Below are 23600 nucleotides of genomic sequence, written 5' to 3'. Positions count from 1 at the left end.
AAAATCCATAAACCATTTTCAACATTTGTAACACAAAGTTCTCAGCTAAGCTGCTTTTTTCTTTTTTATCATCAATACTGGGCTACTGTGTTATTCATTGGTTTGTCATATTAGTTATGAGATATATATAGTGTCATATTTGTCATATTTGATTTGAGAGATATATATAGTGATATATTACCAGTGACCTAATAAATGCTGTAAAACTGTTGCACCTTTTCAGTTCTTAACATCTAATGCATTAACTAATACTAATTAATTTAACCTTGTTTTAAATTGTTTTTAAGTGTTTTTTAAACGTTCTTGAATTCAGAAGTATGTAAAACATTCTCTTCTCTGATGTGAGAGGGTGTGTTTTTACTCAATAAAGGACTAGCCAAACATTGCAGCCTTATTGTTCCATCAGGAAAGACTGTACATACTAGTCTGACTACAACAGGTGAAGCTTTCTGTTTTTGTTGAACATGGCTTCAACACTTTCTCTCTACCTCATGTGTCCAGTGTGTTTGAGTGACTTCAACGATCCAGTAAGTTTACCTTGTGAGCACGTTTTCTGCCGACAGTGTATTACAAGTTATTTGGAATCACATGAAGGTGCTCACAAATGCCCGGAATGCAGACAAAACTTCACCAGACAGGATCTTAAAGGTAACCGAGTGCTGAAAAATGTTGTGGATGTCTTACAACAACAAAAACTCAAGACAAGACAACAGACTCCAAAGAATGCTCAAGAAATGCTGTGCTCTGAGCATATGGAACCACTTAAACTTTTCTGTGAGAATGACCAGAGATTGGTTTGCCTCATCTGCAAGGAGGGAGAGAAACACTGTGGACACAGTTTCAAGCCTGTAAAGGAAGCTATGGAGATCAGTGAGGTTGTTAATTATTTATTAATTTAACTAATAAGATGCAACACGATGAAACTGAGATTAAAATATTGTGTTGTTGCCCTTGTTCATTTAGAAGGTGGTGAGGGAAGCACTAAGATTTATTTTACATGACAACAAACAAATGGATGACATGATCTTGAGTCAGATGCTTGAAATCAAAACGTCTAAGGTAAGGTTATGAAAATACATTACTATGATGTTGTTTCCTCATGTTTTTTGTCTGCCACTCTCAACTTTTTTGTCTGTCTGTCACATTTCTTCTACTATTACTAAAATGTAAATCCACAGGAAAGGGCCAAACGACTTGAGGAAAAGATGCATGTTCAGTTTAACAAAATGCATGACTTCTTGAGAAAAAAAGAGGAAGAAATGGTAAGGCAACTCCACAGACAAGCAAGCAGTGCTGAAGTAACAATGAAGCAAAATGCATCATTTTTATCAAAGTTGCAAATAAATGGAAACAACCAGGAGTCCATATTAGAGTCAGGACTACAGATGAGCCAACCTGAGAGGTTTTTAGAGGTAAATTCATTATATTCTCTTAAACACAAATACAAAAACCAGTACCATGTTTGAACTATAATTTATTAGTAATTGCATGGTAGATTTAATTAAGCTTCAAAACTGTTTCCAATGTTTCCAGTGGTGGAGTGAAAAGGGTTTCCCTTTGGTTGATACAATCACACTCAGTGAGAACAAAGACATCAAGTCTGCTCTGCCAACCAAGTAAGACGTAAAATGCATTTTGACAAACATTTCTTGCTTGCTTTGCCTTTTGTCCTCCACAATTTTTTGAATTTGTATGCACTTGAAATGCTGACTGCACCACAGTAGCTGTCACAATTTGTCGTAATGAACTTCTTATTTGTGTGTGAAGCCTGTAGGGGTCTGTTTGGCTGCATTTACTTTGTGCTTTCTTTAGTATAACACGACTGCAAGATCATGTTTCACTTATTGACCATGTATGAATGGATGGGTGAATGAATAGCTGCACGTACAATATTACAACATTACAACAACATTACTTTTGGAGGAAACGCATTATGGGCTATAGTAAACAATTATATTTCAGCTTTTTATTCTTAACCAGCTGTTATGCAGAAGTAGAAGTAGCATGTATTAAATATGATAGTTTGATATTTTTCACAGCAATAGTTTTGAATGATTGTGATATTTTCAATGCACCCAAAGCTTACATCACATCCAAAAGTCCCACATCCCACAGTGTGGTTCTTGGACCCACTATCTCTCCTAGAAAGGTCTCCTTGGGAGATTCCAACCAGTGGTGACCTTCTGTCACAGTTGCGGGGCTCAATAAAGGACCCCTGCTTCAAAATGTGGAAACTGTGGGTTTGGCCCAGAGCTGGCCCACTCCTAAATTCTTATCTATTAACTAAGGTTGATGGGACCTAAGAAGCTGTCTCCTCATGGAAAGTGTACACTCTGAAGTGGCAACTCTTCATGTGAACAGCGCCCTTTAGACCCAGACAAGGAATGAAGAATGAGGAATCTTTCAGAGAAGCTTCCAATATATTCCAATAAACAAATAGGTTTTCCATCGATTCCTCCATCCTCATTTTCTTTCCTTGCATTCTTTCCTAACATTCTAAAGGGGGTGGAGTTAAGATGCAAGGAAAGAAGCAATGAAAGGAATCAATGATGCAAAAAATAAAATACTTTCAGACAGAAGATGGAAACAGGTGCTGCAACACTGTAAATTATGTAAAAGCCATTGAATTCTAGAAGATAAGAACATTTGTCAACCAATCAGATTCAAGGATTCAACAACCCCATATATGAATTAAAAATAATGTTTTTTGAACATTAAATTTTGCAAACCTATTCTAGTAGACCACCACAGAATCATCAATCTTTAAATAAATTGCCAGAATTAAAAGCTAGGCTATAAATGAACTACACCACATTCGCACTGTGAAGCTTAAATACATTTGAAACAATTCTTTTCCACAGATTTAAATCGAGACTTGATGGTACTCGAGTGATTTCTGACCACTTCACCCTTGGCCCTTATGAAACTGACCTGCCACTAATTGTTTGGAGAGACATGCTAGGCTCAGTTAAACAAGGTGAGTTGAGCCTAAAGCAACATCTCACACAGTAATGTTTTATGTAACATCATTTAACATTCTTTGTTTCTTGCTGAGTTTCTGTTGTTACACTTCATAGGTCATCGGATTTATGTAAACATGAGTTTATTATTTATTACGTTTCATTGGAGAATGTTTGTTTCCTGACATCTTTTTTTCTTTAGACCTATCAGATACATCTACAATAGACAAAGACCTGAAACTGACTATTAAAAAAGAGAGCCATCTGCAGTCTCAAGGGGAAGATTACTTTGCCAAATTTCAGAAGTTTCACAATGGTTATAAGGACAATTATGTGGAGAACATACACCCTGGTCAGGTGTACTGGGAGGTTGATGTAGGAGCTGAAGCAGGATGGGAACATGGACTTACAGTTCGATTTTACCCAAAGGAGAAAAAAGGTTCTGTCTGGCAGACATTGTTTTCTAAAAGTTTTGAGAACATATCTCTTTCTGTAAAGAATGACAGACTGTATGCTGTAAGGGCAGGTGAAGAAACCCTAATCGTCACCCAGATTATACCCAGCAGAGTCGGGGTTTATGTAGACAGTGAGAAACGTCAGGTTGTATTTTGCAATGCAGACAATATGTCTCTCCTTCACACAGTGTGGTGTGGAGATAAATAGATTAATATAGAAATCAAAAATTCCATTTACTAAACCTGCTTTAAATTTTAAGTGACATTTATAAACCATTTAGTCTGAGAAACGGTCTGGTCATCCTATTAATTTTGATATAAATTATAATTATTGTATAAATTGTGATTATTGTTATAAATCAATTTTGTTATTGTTATAAATCTTCCTCAGTCTGCCTATGCTGGTAGAAGACTGTTACAGTAATACAGTTTTGGGTACTAGACTAAAACTCTGATTCTGGGTATCAGATAAAGCTTTGGTTTTAAGTAACATCAGACAAAATTTAGATTTGCTGACAATCTAACAAAATAAACAATTTGTCCAACAAAATGTCATATGATGTGGCTTGTCATGTTTAAACTGGATGTTGGTGTGTATATTTCCTACTTTTTTAAAATAAATGTTTGTACAGGGATTTTGGTTCATATACTCTGAGGAGTCCTTGCTCCTACAAAGGCTCATGTATTAACTGGCATATTCAAAAATGATGAAGACATCTGTAATATTTAAGTGAAAGAATAAAAGTTCATCCTGTTAAGGCCTGGAATACTACATCTGACCACATTTTAAGTGCATAGTAATTGTTGTATAAATTGTGATTATTGTTATATGGGTACTATGTTATATGTTTTGGGTACTAGACAAAAACTCTGATTCTGGTACCAGACAAAACTTTGTTAACAGGTTTTGGGTACCAGACAAAATTTATATGTGCTGACAGGATGTACATAATTGCATTTTGCCCTGATGTGGATTACTTTTTGCATTCTTTAATAAAAGCTGCAATTGGATCTTGTTTGAGAGCACTTTGTGACAATATACTATAAATCTGACAACATCTAAAGTAAATATTAAACCTCTAGTAGATACCCGACCCTGTTCCTGGAGATCTAACTTCCTGCAGAGTTCAGTTCCAACCCTGATCAAACACACCTGTCTGTAATTATCAAGTGCTCCTTCAGATCCTAATTGGTTGGCTCAGTTGTGTTTGATCAGGGTTGGAACTGAACTCTGCAGAAAGGTACATCTCCAGGAACAGGGTTGGGCACCCCTGCTCTAGGACATGGATTTTGAAGTCCAGGGACCACAAAGTGGTGCTGGGGGTACAGAGAAATGTTGATTGAAAATAGAAAGAAAGAAAACATAGCATACTATTTTTTCACACAGTATCGTATGTGAAATAATTTGAGAACAATCTATATAGTAATAGTAGTACTAAAATTTTGGGTATTTTAAGTTTTCTTAGAGTTATGTAGATGGAGGAAAACTTTAACACATTTTTAAACCTGATAAGGAGGAATAAAATCAATTCTTCTCAAAATGTTTCAAAGCTTGCAGAACTGAACTCATGCAACTTAAGAGCACTTAATGACGTTTTAAGGATGTCTGCTGGAGTCTTTTTATCTTAAAGGATGTGCTGAAGAATGGACTGGAGTTTTTTGCCAAAGACAACAAAGAACTGAATTATATGGTACAAACCATTGAATGTTATGGGGCAAACGAGACGAGAGATGTATGGATCCCTATGCAAGGCTTTTATTTACAGACGTGGTCATAAAACAGGCATGGGTTCAACAATGGCAAACAGGTAAATGGAGGGCAAGACACAAGAGAAGTCCAGTGAACAGGTGTGGTCAATCTCTGGCAAACAATGTCCAAACAGGGTAATCCAAAGGGTAAATCTAAAACACAGGCGATGGTCCAGGTGAGGGGTAAACAGTATCCGAACAGGATGAGATGAGAGGGGGAATCCAGAACAGGCGATATATTTCAGGGCAGGCAGAGATCATATAGAAATGAGATATGTAATTATAATTGCACTAGTAAGAAATCTGATTAGAGATACCTCTAAATACTTTATGACTAGTCAAAACTCCATTTAAGATATCTGTAATTACGTCATAGATATATTCAATAGACGCGTCACACATACGCAAAGGTAATTAGAGATATCTCTAATTCAGTTTTGACGAGTCACAATTATATTCGAAGATATCTGAAATGTGCCTGCTCCTAGTCGAATCTGCTGTTGTGTGATGTGAGACAAAATTTACTCAGCTCCTCCCAGAGCTCTTCCCTGCCTAATCTTTAGTGCTAACTGCTAACAACATAAGTCTGCTTTTGTTGTCACGGAGAGAAAAGCTACTGGATAAAGTGCTTCAGGGATTATTAAATAATATCTGAATGCAGCCATATGTGGTAAAAGGTCTCCAGCATGCATGTATGTATAGTGCTGTGATTTAAATTGAATCATGTTGCAAAACGGACCAAATGCAGTGTAATGTTCAATAAATGCAGAAAACCACAAACTGCTCGTATGAATTTATTATATATTTAGACATAATGGAGAACCAAAGGAATTATACAACAAAAACATGAAAAATAGATAAATGCATGACGGACAAGAACGATGCTTCATTATCAGATGCAGTCAAAAAAAGGAGAAGGCTGATTTTAAAAAGATTACAATTTAATAAAAGTTTAACTGGAATTGGTGACATCTATTAGTAGGTTACATTATGTTGTGTATGGATTCAGGTTCACTTGTGTCATTATGGCAGCTTGTTTCGATGGACCAAATGCTGTGTAATGTTCAATAAAGGCATAAAACCACAAACTGCTCGTCTGAATGTATTTATTATATATTTAGACATAATGAGAAGCTATGGAATTATACCAAAAAAAAAAAAAAAAAAAAAAACACATACATGAAAAATAGTACAAATAAATGCATGACACACCAGAACAATGCCTCATAATCAGATGCAGTCAAAAAAGGTGAGGGCTGATTTTAAAAAGATTACAATTTAATAATTGTAATCTGGCAGTTTATAATAAAGTTTAGAATAAAACTTATAATAAAGTTTATCTGGCTTGGATGACATTTATTAATAGGTTACATTGTGTATGAATTCAGGTTAACTTGTGTCATTATGGCAGCTTGTTTCCAACATGGAATGAAAAATAAAAGTAATTTGCAGCTTTTTATCTTACCATTCATTCTGACTTTTTTCTCAGAATTGCAAGATATAAGCAATGCGAGTTATAAATTGTATAACTGGGATATTGCTAGATATTGAGATGTTGCTATTTATTTATTTATGTATCAATTAATTATTTATTTATTTCTTTATTTAGTGGCGGAAACAAGCTTCCATAGGAAATAGCCCACAAGGTGGGAGTATTGTATTGTATTATAGCAAGAGATCCATGATGATGATATTCTGCTGTGTTCAGTGAGGAGCGCCAAATGTATTCTTTTAGGCAGTGGCTATTTGCACTAGTGTAAATAGCAAATCGATTCTATTTACACTAAGTGCAAATAGCGTATTTTCTTAGCGATAGATGTTATTTACACCTAGTGCAATGGTTCCTATTTACACTAAGTGAAAATAGTATTTTTTAACGATATGCTATTTACACAGTGCAAATAGCAATACAGTAGATTCTATTTACACTGTTAAAATGGCAAGATTTTCTGGTATTTATACTACTTACTTCAAATAGTGGCAGTTATCTGCACCTTAGTATTGTAGTTCATTATAAAACAGTATGCAATAATAATGTATTGAATGTGAATTATAATTTTAATTCAACTTTTTAAATGGATGCCACCTTATTAGGACAAAAAAGCCCTCCCTACACCTACCCTAATCCTAACCAATATTTATTTTCAATGTTTTAATTATTTCCTTCATTTTTATTGACATTAAATGCCTTTCCGATATGATATGAGATTTGAAAAGGGAGAAAAAATGTTCGGCAAAAGGTCAGTCGCGTCAAAAAGCAAATACTCTAACCTATACTCCACTGAAACTGTTGATTATTTAGCATAATTTTTCAGTCTTGACTGACCTAATCACACGTTGGTGGGCGGATAGCATAAACAAGGGGGGCTATTTGCACTTAGTGTAAATAGACACTCTGATTCTTTTAAACATTATATCAAATGTTGCAACAGCTGACATGTGTTCGTTTATAAATAAAGGCTAACAAAATTTAATCCACACCACACACGTCTCAACATTACGATATAAAACATCACAAAAGCCTATTTAATCCTCTTTGTATAGCCTACCACTTTTACACATGCTCCAGCTACATTTTTATTTCCATACTTTTGAATTACTTCTGTATAAAACAGTTTAAAATCACCCAAAGACACAGGACCTTTATTATACAACTCTTAGACAAAATTGCGGCTGACAGCAGTTTCCAAGCTAGGATTGGTTAAATAAAAGGTGTATTTGCATGCACATTGTAGATATCTATAAATTATTTTGACTAGTCAAATTGTTAATTCCAGATATCTACATTGCAATTACGCCTAGTCACAAAGCTAAATGCAGATATCTACAAATATAGTTCTTCCTGGCCAAAAATCTGATTGGGATATCCATAATTCAATTGCAGATATCTTTAAATGAGTTTTGACTAGTCAAAATTCCAATTCAAGATATCTACAACTGTAATTTGACTAGTCAAAAATGAATTGCAAAAATCCACAAATGTATTTTGGATATCTTAAAAATTTTTGAATTAAAGACTAGTCAAATTATATTTATGCAGTCAAATCTAAGTTTTAAATGCTAAAATGGCTTGCCATAGATTTATACATCTGAGTCGAAACTACGCCGTAGGTTATGCGTAGAACGTGCAGGCTATGGTGTAGCCTGACGTGCACCTCTCCAAAAATGTCACAGCGCATCAAATCTACACGGACCGCAAGGGCTGTGATTGGTCTGCTAGTACCCCTCCCTCCGTATGTATTTGAGTTTTGTGTGTGTTTTTTGCACTTTAATATATTTTAATTTTACACATTCTTATTTAAAATAAAACAAAGCAAAAAACAAGTGTCTTATTTATTATAAAACGTAGCATTACATCACTTTGTTGTTCGTGACAAACAGTTGTTCTGTCATGGTACGTTACAAGTCCTTGCGTGGATTGAAAGAATGCCATCTTCTGCTGTTCCGTAGTCATCTCTTTTTTTGTAATAAATTATCTGTTCTTTGATATTTATTTGCCGCAGTCACGGCTGATGCTTCTCCGACAAGCTGCTTCATCTTGGGCTTTTGTTGAGGTACTGCGGGTAACACAAGCAACATGCCTGTGGACACTGCAGACTAGCAGTAACACGTCGCCGCGGACAACTACACAGAAGTATAAATGAAAACTGACACACAGCCTACAGCATAGAGGCCACAGTGTATGTCTGAGGCAGAAGTATAAATCAGCCTTAAGCCTCAAAGAATGAACCCTTTTGTGAATCATTTGGATGAAAAGCTTCAATGCTTCATAAGGGTTTCATCTCGCCATTACTAGTAAGAACTAAGGCAGAGATCAAGCTCTGTAAATTAGCTATTTCTAGGAGAGGCAGATACGCTGAACAACACTCGGAAGTGAGAGAGAGGAACTCCATGGCTTATGTAGGGTGTGTGATGGCAGCAGCTGTGTGTCTAATCAGTGCAGTGGATGCTGGGATATGTAGTCTGGGATTACATGCAACAGTTTGTGTACTGTGAGAGTCAATGTAACAAACAGGTGACCTTGGACAGGATTTGTGACACTGAAAATGTATAGATTAAGGTAAAACAATTTTTTTATTAGTAGTAGTAGTAGTGGAGCAGAAATAGTATTGCTCTCAGAACAGATCTCTTGTGAATTTGGAGAAGATGCAGCTGATTTTGAGACAGAAGGAAGAGGAAGTGAAGAAACAGCTGGAGACACAGAAAAGGAATGCAGATGCCATGCAGACTAACCTTTTTATGATAAACGAACAGCTGCAAGAGGCAGATAAACATCTGCTGTCTGCACTGAGAATGACTCCAGCTGAGCACTTTCTACAGGTCATATAAAAATAACATGACTTCATTTGTCCTATTGACATATCTTTACATGACACAGTACATACTTTATAAATATGCAGAAAGGTCCATATAAACTTCTGCAATTAAAGTCTTACATTTACATGTACACTTACTCAATTAGCAGACACTTTTCTGAGAAGCAACAAATGAGAAAATCACAAATGTTTTTGTCTCATAAAATGTATTTATTCAGTTTTTCTTTTCTTGATTCAGGGAATGTCCTTTTTTGCACTCCTATCTCAAAGTGATAAGAAAGTGACTCCTATCTGGGGAATGGCTCAATCCCAGCCGGGTAGTGGAAGTGTGGGAACATTTAAACTCTGTAAAACTGGATTTTTGGAAGATGGAGACAGAAAAGCGACAATAAATTCATAGAGCTCTGGCAGAAACCAGGCCAGATGAATTAGCATAAATTCTGAGTCATGGGCTGATCAATAGTCTGCGTCATGATTTTGTGACACTGCTGCATCATGCTTTTGGCTCGTTTTATCTACACAGTTTGATGTCACATCAGTCTCTGAGAGTTGCACAAGAGAATCTGCTAAATCTTTCAGTGATATAACCAGTGTTCAGCCCTTACCACTGAAGGTATTTTTTTGTTTTTTTGAGCTTTTCGACCAAAACACTGACTAATGGAATGACAACAAAAGATATGTAAAGCGTTTTTTCCCCACCCTTTTAAAAGTTTTGCTTTTTTCCTATCTTAACTATGCATTATGCATTAACTATGCATTTTTATTTATATTTAGCATAATTTTTCCCCCTGGTTTCTGTGAACCAGTTGAAAAGAATGGCTGTAATTACTTCAATAATTAGATGTCAGATTTGCCAGAAAATGAAATTAATAGTGTAATTATATGTTTCACTTCTTATAAATTAGGTTGCTTTTAATGTGGACTCCATGTAAATTATGTAAAGCTTTCATCTTAAGTTAAACACAAAACACAAAACATGTTTTGATGTTTTGTGTACAGATGGATTTCTCAACATGTTCAGTATGAAATATTTTACAGGAATACATGCGGGGTGAGGGGACTAAATATTTTTACTATCATGAACAAACTGTTCTTTTTATTGGCTGGAATGATCTAGTGACTCATTGAACTCATAGTGCAGCCCTGAAATGTGCACATGATCACAGACACAGGGGGAGGGAGACAACGGGAGATAAATGTTAGAGCCCAGTGATCTGTGAAAAGGAGCAGTTCATACAAGTCTGAGCAGAAACACTCAGCTTGAACTTTCTCTTCTTAATTTCTCCCAGGGAAGCTCACTTTTGATTGCTCTCTTCCTTGTGGACTGTTATTTCTTTATTAGTGATCTGGAGGACAGGACTAGAAGATAAAGACATTACTCTTGTCATACAGAAGCTCTGTTGTTAAATAAAGAAGACAGTGTTTGACAAATTTGCTGAACTTTTTGTTTAAAGATGGAAGATATTGAAAATTACACCAGTTTACAAGAGTTCACAGAGGATATCTCTCATAGTGGAAACAGACCTATACTCACATCGCAAGGCAAACAAGGTAATGTATGTGTGTATATGTGAGTGTGTGAGGGGTGAAAGATAAATGTAGAGAAATGTGGGACAAGTCAGAGTAATAATCAAATAATCTGACGATGATTTTGTGTTTCATCAGGTGTTCACAAAGGGGCGAAGTGTTTGAGGGCGCGGGCTTCTATTGTACTGCTCATTGCTCTATTGACCTCAGTTTGTGTAAACATAGTACTGGGCATTCTCTGTAAGTAAACACACATTATGCACGTAAGCACCCCTCTGAAACTCTGGTGCAGAGGGTTTCATCACAGATAGAAGAGACTAGACTAGAGATACACCAATATCAAGATGCTGGACAATACTATTAAAATTTTATCTTCTCTAAATAAATGTAAAAAAAAAAAAATGCACCAAAAACTAAAATCACATTTTAAATTTTGGAAATCACAACATTACAATGTTTTGATGTCTAATGTACAGTATAAAAAAATATTCAATTTGAGAATTGCTATTTAAATGTGATTATTAAATTATTAAATGTGTTATTAAATTCATGTTTACATTATTTTGACGTTTGCTTAAAAGTTGTTGTTTTTTTAATTATTTAAAGTGTTACTAAATTAAGGTAACACTTAGGTAATGTAAATGTATAATATGGGAAATGAGCATACACAGCCAATATCAAATATGGTACTGATATTTTGTAGAATAGAATAGAATAGAATAGAATAGAATAGAATAGAATAGAATAGAATAGAATAGGGGATGAATGGATATTAAACTTTTGTGAGATACTAATATGCTGATATTAAAATTCTGTATTATTTGTCTAAATATTGAAATTATGTATAAATATAAATGTGACCCTGGACCACAAAACCAGTCATAAGGGTAATTTTTTCAAAATTGAGATTTATACACCATATGAAAGCTTTCCTTTGATGTATGGTTTGTTAGGATAGGACAATATTTGGCCGAGATACAACTAAAAAATCTAAATACTGAGAAAATCACCTTTAAAGTTGTCCAAATGAAGTTCTTAGCAATGCATATTACTAATCAAAAATTAAGTTTTTATATATTTATGGTAGGAACTTTACAAAATATCTTCATAGAACATGATCTTTACTTAATATCCTAATGATTTTTGGCATAAAAGAAAAATCTATAATTTTGACCCATACAATGTTTTTTTGGCTATTGCTACAAATACACCACAGTGACTTAAGACTGGTTTTGTGGTCCAGGGTCACAAATAATAAAAAAAAAAAAAAAAAATGGAAATGAAAATGAAAATTGATTTAGGCATTGAAAAAGTATAATGTACAAGAAAAATTAGTGGTCATTGAGAATTGTGTGTTGTGTTATTGTGTTATTAAATGAATAGTGTTTTTAATAGTGTCAATTTAGGTGAGCATAGGATGATGGCAAAGGTGATCTACATGTAACAAAAATATGGAAAATAAGTATAAAAAATATTGACAAATACCGATAAATACAATTTTATAATATAGCCAAATAAGTGATATTGAACAATATATTGCATATCCCTACATAAGAATAGAATAGAATAGAATAGAATAGAATAGAATAGAATAGAATAGAATAGAATAGAATAGAATAGAATAGCCTTTTTTGCTATTGACTGGTAAAATGTTTTGTATACAGCATCAGGAGGATATGCATGCAGAAATAATTTCAAATATAAATTCTAGATATCCCTGATAGGCAATGATAATAAATAGCTGATTTGCTGGTAGCTAACTGGTCACTTATAAATGTATAAATTCTTTGCATGGCTGCTGGGGTAACATATTGATATATACAACTCTGTCTCTCTGCAGTGGTAAACAGTCGCAGATCATCTGTCACTGTAAAGCCAGTCAAGAATGATGAGTCTGAGGCTGCGTCTCTAACTCTCAAACTCACCGCCATGCAGGAGCGTTTCTCCCGCCTTTGCTCTGTATACACAACCCTTGGACAGACTTGTTCAAAACAAGGTGAGGAAACAAAAATATTTGTGTATGAACAGCCTATCTTTGAATAATATTTGATGCCCAATGGTCAAACTTGTTTTGTTATTTTTTCTTTCTTCCTTCCTTCCTTTCACCCATTCATCCATTAACATCTATCATCTGCAGTGATCAAATGTAGGCCTTGCCCAGAAGAATGGCTGCATTTAGAAGGGAGGTGTTATTTCTTTAGTGAGGATAAACTTGACTGGCAGCACAGCAAAGAGAGCTGCGCGTCTATGGGTGGCTATCTGACTATACTGCACAGCCACCAACAACATGTAAGTGTGTGGCAGTGCTTGTGAATGGACTTCTTACATATACAATATGAACATTTTATAAATATGGCTGTCATATTTATATATTTTCGTTTTTATTACAGCACACACTTGAGAGTGTCGCACGCAATCGTGGTGGATTTGACTATCATTACTGGATTGGTTTATCAGACACTGAGACTGAGGGAGTGTGGAAATGGGTGGACAATACGGTGGTTAATACAACGTACGCACACACACACACACACACACACACACACACACACACACACACACACGTTTACTTAGCTATCTAAATGGGGAAACTCCCCAATGTTTTTTTATACTGTACAAACTGTATACTCTATTGCCCTACACCTAAACCTCCCCCTTACAGCAAACTTTCTGCATTTTTACAATTTCAAAATAATGTTTACTTTAATTTAATACCAGTTTTACAAATAAGTACATCCCCCAAAGGGAGGTTTTTGGAGATTTTGTCAGGGTTAGCTCACTTTTGGGTACGTATTTGTCCCTAAAATATGGTTCAGTAGGAACACACACACACACACACACACACAGAGATAATCTGAACAAAAATAATACCGACTAGGGGTTTTCACATTTTCAATGTACATACATGTTTTAATGCATTAATCGTTTTTTATTTTTTATTTGTCTTGTACCTTTCTACAGAGCTTTTCCTCACCACTGTCGCCTTTAACTTGCTAAACTTCCCAGTTTATTTATTTATTTGTTTGTTTATTCATCCCTTCATTCGTTCGTTCATTCTAATATTGGTGTAAACATATTTTGTTTTGGACAAAAGCCAATTGCTTAAGTATAATGTATACTTTTTTTTTCTCACACAGTATATGTGTGACCCTGGAGCACAAAACCAGTCATAAGAAGCATGGGTATATTTGTAGCAATAGTCTAAAATACATTGTATGGATCAAAATTATAGATTTTTCTTTTATGCTAAAAATCATTAGGATATTAAGTAAAGATTTTTTGTCAATTTCCTACCATAAATATATCAAAACGTAGTTTTTGATTAGTAATATGCATTGCTAAGAACTTCATTAGAAAAATTTTAATGCAGTTTTCTCAATATTTAGATTTTTTTTTTTTTTTGGTTTTCCCTTATGAAACAGAAGTTTATTCAAGTGTGCTATTAGTATACTTCTTTTAAAGTATACTTAAAAATAAGAAAGTATGCTTTTAGTTTACTTTTTATGTACTCCTCAGAAATATACTTAAAATGACATTTAAGTATACTTGACTTATACTTACAAAAAGTCTAAATATACTTGAACTTTACTTAAGTATACTTAATAAAATAAACTTGAAGTATACTACTTTTTGGTAAGGGTTTCTCAGATTCCAGATTTTCAAATAGTTGTATCTCGGCCAAATATTGTCCTATCCTAACAAACCATTCATCAATAGAAAGCTTATTTATTCAGCATTCAGGTGATATAAATATCAATTACAAAAAAAAAAAAAAGATCTTTATGACTGGTTTTGTGGTCTTGGGTCACTTATATAGAGCTGTACATAAAAATATAGCCTACAGCTACATTTATAGTTTATGTCCCTTCAGATTTGGGAGTCCTTGGTTCTTAAAAAGATCTGAAACCCCTGAATTTGGACAAGTAAAACCAAAGCAGGGATTTGTCTAAAAAAGTCTCAGTGACAGTCAAGGCATTGGTGGTTATTTAAATGCAAATTGGTGTCTGAGGTGGTATTAATATCATGTTTTCCTGATTGTTCTCTGTAGCTTCTGGAGTGAAGGGAATAAAGAGCCCGATAACCACCAGTCAGGTGGGATTCATGGAGAAGACTGTGCAGTGCTGGACTCTCGCTCCAAAACCTGGTTTGATGTGCCCTGTGATTTCAATTACAAACGAATCTGTGAGATGGATCCTATCACCATTAACGTTTGATTTGAAGAGAAAATGCATAAAAATGAATCTCTATTTTTCTATTGCCTTCATTCTTTTTAATAAACAGTAAAAAAGAAATTCTCAGATTCAGTTTAGTTTGTGTGTCTTTGATTTGACTTGAGATTTGGGACTCTTAAAACACTGCATAATAATGGTTTTTTTACCTCTCATCATCACCCCGTTTGCTTCAGGCACCAAAGAAAAAAAAAAGATTTTAAGTTTTATGCAATCAAACTTATCCAGGCACTTTTTGCAATAACCAATTTGCTGGAAAAAGATAATATCATAGACGAGTCTAAGCAGGCCTGCTGGTCTCAACTGGTCTTCTAGTCTGGTGAGGATGATCTGTTGGCTGGTTTTAGTAAGGTTTCAGGCACTTCTGAGCTGGTCAGTCTGAGAAACCAAGACTGACAAACCATCAGGTTTATTTAAGAAGAGAACAAGAAGAATTCAATAAAAAACAGAATTCAACACAAGATCATGACATTACACAAGATTTAGAAAACCATCAAGACTGACAAACCATCAGGTTTATTTAAGAAGAGAACAAGAAGAATTCAATAAAAAACAGAATTCAACACAAGATCATGACATTACACAAGATTTAGAAAATTTGTTTCGCAACTTTTTAAGCTATTCTGCATCTTTACACAACTCCTTTACAGATACATCAAATTTTTGGACACAGCTGACTGCATTTATGTAAAGATAAGTTATAATACATACATTTTTTTATTTAAATACTTAATATAAATGCATATTGGTTTTGTAAACAAATGTAATACAAATGTCATTATTTCTTTCCAAACTACTACTACTTAATCACTGGCTTATTTTCGTTGAGAAGGCTTCCTAAGACGCTATAATTCTCATAACCACACGGTGGCGATGCATATCCGCTCACTCTCGCAATCGCTCTGTGGTCACGCCCACTCTTCAACCTCTCCGCCAATCAGAGAGCACGTTTTCATGTCGCAGCACGCTTGCTAGCGGAAGTAGCAGTGGCACCACAGTTGGCACAAACAACCTCAGTCTTGATAAATAGGGTATGTATACCGCTTTTTCTGCACGTTTCACAACGCAAATTGCAGTCGCATGTTAATATTTAACATTTAAGCGTACTTAGCAAAGTATGTAACGATGCGTGTTCATGTAAGACCTTAGTTTACCAACGACAAGGCCTAGCTGCTGGTGTGTTGATGTAACGTTACTTCATACCGGTGCTGAACACTGAGCACGAGCTGACTAGTTTATTCTCTTAAACGTATGTTTATTAGTATTAAACAACACAGAATGCTTTTAGACTCCAGTTAATAAAGTGAACGTACGGTTAGACTATGGAGTCATGTCCTAAAGCTTAGTAACTTTATCGAGGAACACAATTAACACTTTTGTTCACTAATAAAACATTGTGTTTTCAAATGTGTTGTTACTCTACATGCATGCGTGTTAGTTATCATCTGCAGTCTCCTAAATAATCTATATAATCTAAATAGTCAAGTGCATTTAAATACATCTCTTCCTGGCTGTCTCAGAGCTGTAATCTTCTAGTGCACTTGGCAGTCTTGTTTTAATCATCATGAAAGTGCATCACGCATAACTTCGCCATGAAAGTGTAGTTATTTTTACCACGAGCCACCTGTCATATTAAATTCCTGCATCAAAGTGTCGTCGAAAACATATTGCTGTGGATCAACAGCAATTTAACAAGCCCACTGAAACGTGTTTATTGTACATGAGTTATTGAGGTTTGCAAGTACAGATTTAATAAGAACAGCTCTTGCATCTTGAACATAGTCCTGAACATTTGTCAAACTTGTTCTTTAGATTTGAATATCCGCCTCATGTTTTCAGAAGCTGGGATCTGGATTGTTTAAGCTCTTTCTTTCTGTCTGTCAGATGGAGGTGGATCAGCTGCTGTCTCTCTCAGGTTCAGCACTGGCTCAGGCCATCAGCTCTCTGCTGGAAACCCCAGGCCTCTATGTTTTCTCAGACATACTAGAACTGCCCAACGTCCGCGAGGTGAGTTTTTGTGCTGAAAAATCTATTTCAGTTTGACTTGATGACTTTACATGAGTTCTGTGTCAAACGTTATTACTTTAATGGCAGCGTTGGTGTGTCATATTTAATGCCAAGGCGATTAATCATTTGTTCAAGCTCTGAGCTATTTTTTCTTTCTTGATGTGTTTTGCCATAGTGTCTAAAACCAAATTCAATCTCAGTCAAATGAGATTAGTGTTGTATATTCTTACAAAGTTTTCAAGAGCATATTACACTAATATCATTTGAATAGGATGTACAAAAAAATCATAAATTTTATGGTTTGATCCACATTTAAACTGACAGGCAGTCAGGTAGCAATTACAATTAAGATATTCTTTATATTTGACGTCAGTATTCATTTATATAGATACTTATATTAGATTATATATTAAATTGAAATTTTGTAATACTGAAAGAAAAAATGAAAGTTTGCATTTTCTTCACAGTTTTGACCGAAGTCTCTCGTGCTTACCAAGGCTGCATTTATTTGATCCAAATAAAAACATGAAATATTAGAATAATTTTAAGAATTTTTAAAATGTAATTCATCCTGGTAAAGGCAAAGCTGAATTTTTAGCCTTCAGTGTCACACGATCCTTCAGAAATCATTCTAATATGCTGATTTACTACTTAAGAAACATTTCTTCTTATTATCATTGTTAAAAAGCTGTGCGGCTTCATATTTTTGTGAAAAATACCCTACATTTATTTCATGATTGTTTGACTAGAAAAGCACTTATTTGAAATAGAATCTATTATGATTTTGTTAATGTCTTTACTGTCATTTTATTTGCTGGATAAAAGTAAAGTACAGACTCCAAACTTTTGAACATAACATATATATTTATTGCATTATATATTATTATACTGATATTTGTTTGGAGTGCTATAATAAAAACAAATTGGCAAGTCAACAGATGTCATCATCAGTGCATTACATGCACGTTTCTCTGCCACATATTGCACAGAGATCCCAGAGTACTCCTGTACCACACCGCCATTCCTACAGAGCCCAGCTAAAGTGTTTACCTGCTCAACACAAAATATTTCAACACTTTCTCATATCAATCATTGTCTGCACTTCCCTCTCTCTAGCTGGAGACGGGTCCCCACGCACCAGTGTACCAGCTTCTCAATCTTTTTGCGTATGGAACCTACTGCGACTATAAAGGTAACCATGACAACAAATGATCTGACCAGATATTGGCCCCCCGAGGCGGCAGGTTCATTCCCTGCTCTGACTCAGAATGAGACTGTATATGCTGCCCTTTGCCTTGCTAAATAAGTTAACTCCTATGAGGGGGAAGCACGAGTCTCTGGCCCATGTTCTGTTGCAGATTTTACCAGAGCTTTAATGTAATCAGTTGTTTTCCTCCCGGCTGTGCGGATGGTTATGATGTATGTTAATTTAATGCATGTCTGCCATTTAGAGAGGGCAGCCTCACTTCCTGAACTCACACCCGCCCAGAAGAACAAACTCCGTCACCTGTCAATCATCAGCCTGGCCTCCAATCTAAAGGTAGTGATTCATCCGTTCTCGACTGCGGGTTTATTAGCACTGTTTTTAATGAGTTCCGTTATGATCAGCACACAGCTGTTAACAATATGGGCTATTAGTGTTATTGACTGCATGATTGACGAAACCAATATTCTCTTATCAAGCCTTTGTAATATTACTAGAACAAATGAGAAGTTTTAACTTACCCCAGAGCATAGAATTCAGAAGAAATTAAGCTAACACCTCTTTCTGTGGATAGTGTCTGCCGTATTCACTACTGCTCCAGCAGTTAGAGCTGAAGAATGTGCGTGAGCTGGAAGACCTGCTGATCGAGGCTGTTTACAGTGACATTATCCATGGGAAGCTGGACCAGAGGAACCAGCAGGTCGAGGTAGATTGCAGTATAGGTCGCGACCTGGGCCCCAACGAATTACCCAACATTGTCAACACACTGCAGGAGTGGTAAGCTTTGATTGTGTTTGTGTCAGTATGCTGTGATGGATTCTGTTGCTGGTGGTATTAAATATTCTGTGTGTTTGTCTCTCCCAGGTGTGCAGGCTGTGAAGCAGTTCTGTGTGGCATTGAGGAGCAAGTGTCAAGAGCCAATCAGTACAGAGAGAGCCAGCTCAAGGTCAAAGTTCAAGTGGAAACAGAGGTTTGTGTGTGAATCTTTATCCTTCCTAAGTGACATACAGTATGAAGTCTATAAGAAGAAAGAAAAAGTATTCATGTGATTTTGACTTTTTTTAGTATCATTTGGAGTTTCAAATGACCCTTAAATGTAATATAATGTAAAAGTCAAGTTAAAAGTAACATTTTTATTTTCCCCTTACACTTTGTATATAACTGAGTGTACACAATTAATCATTATTTTCCAGGTTTCAGAATATATTTGATATTTAACAATAGTTAAATAGCTGTCTCTCTATAGATATACATTTTATATAAATAATAAAAATTGTGCCAAACTACTTTGAAAACTATGAAATTCATTCTTTTGAAGCTTTTTTTTTCTTCATTATGATTTCAGGACAGTTGCATCACCCTGACTTTTTTTTTTTTTACTCCCCCCAAGAATATCAAAATGAATGTCAACTCCGGAATCTAAAGAATGTTAATCATTGAAGAAGTATATTCAAGTGATTTTGTATATGATTTGCAAACAAAAAATAAGCATTAGTTCATCGGCCCACGTATAAAAGCAGTTTTATGTGTTTAAATGTTAAATGAAACATTAAGTATATAAAGGCTATGTTTAGAATAGATAGTGTTTGCTTAGTTTGTGATTGGACTGCCAAAAGTTACAGGGATTTTACAAGGATTTTTTGTTATTTTAATATGCTCCTTAAGGTTCAGTTATAATGTTAATAAATTATTTTGCACAAAAAGTCACCTGTTAATGGACTGAATGCCAGTAGATGGGGCCTATGGTGCAATGATGGATAACTATTCTTTAACGTCTTGTTTTTTGCAGCGGTCATATGCAAATATATTTGCCTGTATAATGTTACAAATCCCACAATATCCAAACGAGCCGTTTTTGGAACTTGATTAAATAAATGCTTTGTTTTTAATGAGTAGGACATTTTAAGCTATTAAACTTAAAGGATGTTTTAATGGTCAAAGCAGATTTAATTTCTCATTTCATGGCCCTTTAAGACATTTTTACACAAAATTAGATCAATATTCAGACTGACCATATTTATTGGTTATTTTAGTATAAAGCATAGTGTTGTTTTAAGTGTTAACTATATATTTAATTTTATAGTAGACAATTTAGAGTATACTGTGTTATAATATAGCATCTTTTTCACTGTATGTTTAAAGAATTAATTTTAATTTCTCTTTGACAGCTCCAGGATTCAATGACAAGTTTTTTTCTCACCTGTTTATTTAGGTATCAAACCTACAAAAAACCCTCAAGGCAAGTTCTGCTTCCCCATCATCTGGCCCCGCCCCTGCTGGAGCAGCATCCAATCAAGATGCAGACCAGCCAGCTGAGCCAAGAGACCCCGCCTCCTCTCAGGAACCACGGCAACCAGGAAAAAAGAGCTCAAAGGTCAAAGGGTAAGAAAACTGGATTTTAGGGTTTCCTGCTTCAGGATCCCTTCCAGTGGCTTTCTATTATGTGCCGTAACTCTAGAAAACATCACAGTGGATTATATTAAAAAACCCTGTGGAGTTTTGTGCTATTAAAGCTGCTAGTCTCACTACCCATAAATCATACATCTCAGGGAGTTAATATTTACTAATGGCATTTTTAAGCACATAGAATATGATTTATGAGTATTTGTGTGTGCCGTTTCGATGAGCTTATGTACTGCTTCCTGCCTTTAGTTAAGTGTGATGTATTAAGAAATCACCCACAGGCTTATAGTCCTAATTAAGCCTCAGTGAGTTTAAAATTGTCTCTGTCCTGGTTTGGAAATCTCATGTCAGGATGTGCTCTGGAAAGAGAGGGGCTTTTGATCACCACTGCCTTTTCTTTGTCACTGAAGAATGTCAGTTAAGAAGAGGTATAATTTATTCAGGGCTGATCTGACACAGATTAATCTGAGTCCAAGGCTTTAAAGGAATCTCAGTGGAGAGTCGTCATTAATATTTTAGGACTATTCCTTGTCCGTGTGGGAAGCTGCTGCTAATTTTCCGATAATAATTATGCAGTTATTAATATATGATTAGGAAAATACATTAAAGACAAGTCCTGGCTCAGCTACATGTTAAGATCATTCGCATTTGAGGCATAATGAAATTAATTTAGACTTGTACCTTTTTAAAACATTCAAAATTAGCATCAATAGGGCCAGATAATAAAAGATATAGTTCACCCAAAAATTTTAATTTGCTGAAAATGTACTCACCCACAGGCCATCCAAGATGTAAAGAAGTTTATTTTTCTTTGGAACTGATCTGGAGAAATGTAGCATTACATCACTTGCTCACCAATGGATCCTCTGCAGTGAATGGGTGCCGTCAGAATGAGAGTCCAAACAGCTGATAAAAACATTTCAATAAAGTGATTGACATGACTCCAGTCCATCAGTTGACGTCTTGTGAAGTCAAAGATGTGTGTTTGTTAGAAATAATCCATCAAGGTGTTTTAACTTTAAACTGTTACTTCTGGCCAAAATCCCAGTCCATACCAGACGGCACCCATTCACTGTAGAGCACTGGTTCTCAATTCCAGTCCTTGCGCCCGCCTGCTCTGCACATTTTGTATGTTTCTCTTATGGCTTCAGACGTTTGTTCTATTCGAACGTAAGTGCCCTGCGAAGTGGACATCACAGGATATTCCGCCATGATTCAAGGTAGAAGTGAACGTATATGTTCCATTCAAAGTGCATTGAAGCGTGCGAGACGTGAATTTAAATTCTATTTATTTACAGAGGTATATGATGTCACACTTGTCCGTGTGTGAAGACGTTGCACAACGCAAATCCATGAATGAATGTTCTGAAGTGAGGTAAACTTCAACAGATTTCCCCTGCTCAGGGAGTAGGGAGCAATGAACACTGTGTAGGGAGCATGTAAATGGGAACACAGTTCATGCACGGAGCTCACTTCTAACGAGCTGATTCTCTGAATCAGGTGTATTAACAAAGAGAGACATGCAAAATATGCAGAGCTGGGGGGCGCAAAGACTGGAATTGAGAACCGCTGCTGTAGAGGATCCATTGGTGAGCAAGTGATGTAATTTTCAGGAAATTTTCATTTTTGGGTGAACTAATCCTTCAACATTAAAATATGCACCATTTATAGCCACAAGGAAGATCATTATAATATCAAATTCTCACTGAACAGTTCCTTCTCTCTGTATTTTTCAGGCTTCGTGGGAGCGGAAAGATTTGGTCAAAGTCGAATTGATCTCAAGCCCTGAGTTCAATCTTCAGTTACCCACTCACAGACAGATATTTTGTGGACTGCTTGCTTGGATAGACAGATAAATACCACTTTGCCAGTTCTCAGACACAATCCACCATCATAGTCTAATACAACTTTTACACAACGCTGGGTGCGTGTTTATGTACATGTGTGCTGTAAATGTCATTTAATTTGACTCATACTCCTTTTCCTTTGCGTGTTTGTTTTTTGTTCATTATTAAATCTGGATGTAAATTGATGAAGCCAATGAATAAATGATATCCATCTGTCACCCTGTGAAATTTCTGGCTTTCATGTTTCCTTTCCTCTAATGTTAAGTGCTGCTAAATGTTTCGTCTCAATGGGGAGCATGTCTGTTAAGAGGTCATGACATTAATTAGCCACACTTTAATGTTGGAGCCCTGAAATAACATCCTGGTTTCCTCTCTTCCTCTCAGCACATACGCTTTTTCCTACCACTGTGTTGTGCGGAATGCCCTTTATCCAGCCATAAAGCCTGACTAAAGCACTGTTTCTCTCTGTCCTGCATAATGGTCTGTAATGGTAGCGATTAACTTGTGGTAGCCACTTAGAAATGAGGACAACAATAAAAAGCAGAGAGCGATGATCTGCTTTTACATTAACCCCTGCCTCCTCTCTTTCTCTCTGCACAAATCCATCCACCTCAAAATCCATGATCCTTTTTACGCACACACCCACTTCTGTTTCTCTCTATAAATAGTGGTGTTAATTTCAGTCGGTGTGACTGAGGTTCGCTGTTTCTTAGTCTCTCAGCTCTGAGCAGATGGAAGCTGTGAACTCTTGCGGCTTACGTACAGTGTGTGTGTGTCTGAAGTGAACGTGTGAAGCATCTTTGTGTCCTGGTGTTTTGTTGCTGTGCGATGGCTAATGAGTGTTTGCGGTGTCCCTTTGGCCTGGCTGTTTGGCATGCGTGATTGCATGAGTCACTGTCATAT

The 23600-nt window shown here is 35.7% G+C and overlaps 3 protein-coding genes across 3 annotated transcripts; all 3 read left to right on the top strand.

Annotated features, from left to right (window-relative positions):
- Positions 1–262: 262 nt before the first annotated feature.
- Positions 263–4413, top strand: LOC109053810 (zinc-binding protein A33). Its single transcript, XM_019071120.2, has 6 exons — positions 263–875; positions 964–1059; positions 1179–1412; positions 1534–1616; positions 2862–2977; positions 3163–4413. The coding sequence occupies exons 1-6, from the start codon at positions 465–467 to the stop codon at positions 3621–3623; spliced, it is 1401 nt and encodes a 466-aa protein (XP_018926665.1). The 5' UTR covers positions 263–464; the 3' UTR covers positions 3624–4413.
- Positions 4414–10659: 6246 nt separating this feature from the next.
- LOC109053795 (CD209 antigen-like protein C) lies at positions 10660–15305 on the top strand. Its single transcript, XM_019071110.2, has 6 exons — positions 10660–11031; positions 11146–11247; positions 12848–13003; positions 13145–13296; positions 13398–13519; positions 15056–15305. Exons 1-6 carry the CDS (start codon positions 10935–10937, stop codon positions 15219–15221), a joined length of 795 nt encoding a protein of 264 aa, XP_018926655.1. The 5' UTR covers positions 10660–10934; the 3' UTR covers positions 15222–15305.
- Positions 15306–16109: 804 nt separating this feature from the next.
- On the top strand, positions 16110–22915 carry cops7a (COP9 constitutive photomorphogenic homolog subunit 7A). Its single transcript, XM_019071109.2, has 8 exons — positions 16110–16267; positions 17121–17243; positions 18360–18435; positions 18695–18783; positions 19022–19224; positions 19312–19417; positions 20660–20829; positions 22587–22915. Exons 2-8 carry the CDS (start codon positions 17121–17123, stop codon positions 22624–22626), a joined length of 807 nt encoding a protein of 268 aa, XP_018926654.1. The 5' UTR covers positions 16110–16267; the 3' UTR covers positions 22627–22915.
- The last annotated feature ends 685 nt before the right edge of the window (positions 22916–23600 follow it).

Source organism: Cyprinus carpio, chromosome B16 (genome assembly GCF_018340385.1).
Source record: "Cyprinus carpio isolate SPL01 chromosome B16, ASM1834038v1, whole genome shotgun sequence".
Classification (NCBI taxonomy): domain Eukaryota; kingdom Metazoa; phylum Chordata; class Actinopteri; order Cypriniformes; family Cyprinidae; genus Cyprinus; species Cyprinus carpio.
Note: the sequence above shows the minus strand (reverse complement) of the source record. Positions and strands in the feature narration are given on the sequence as shown.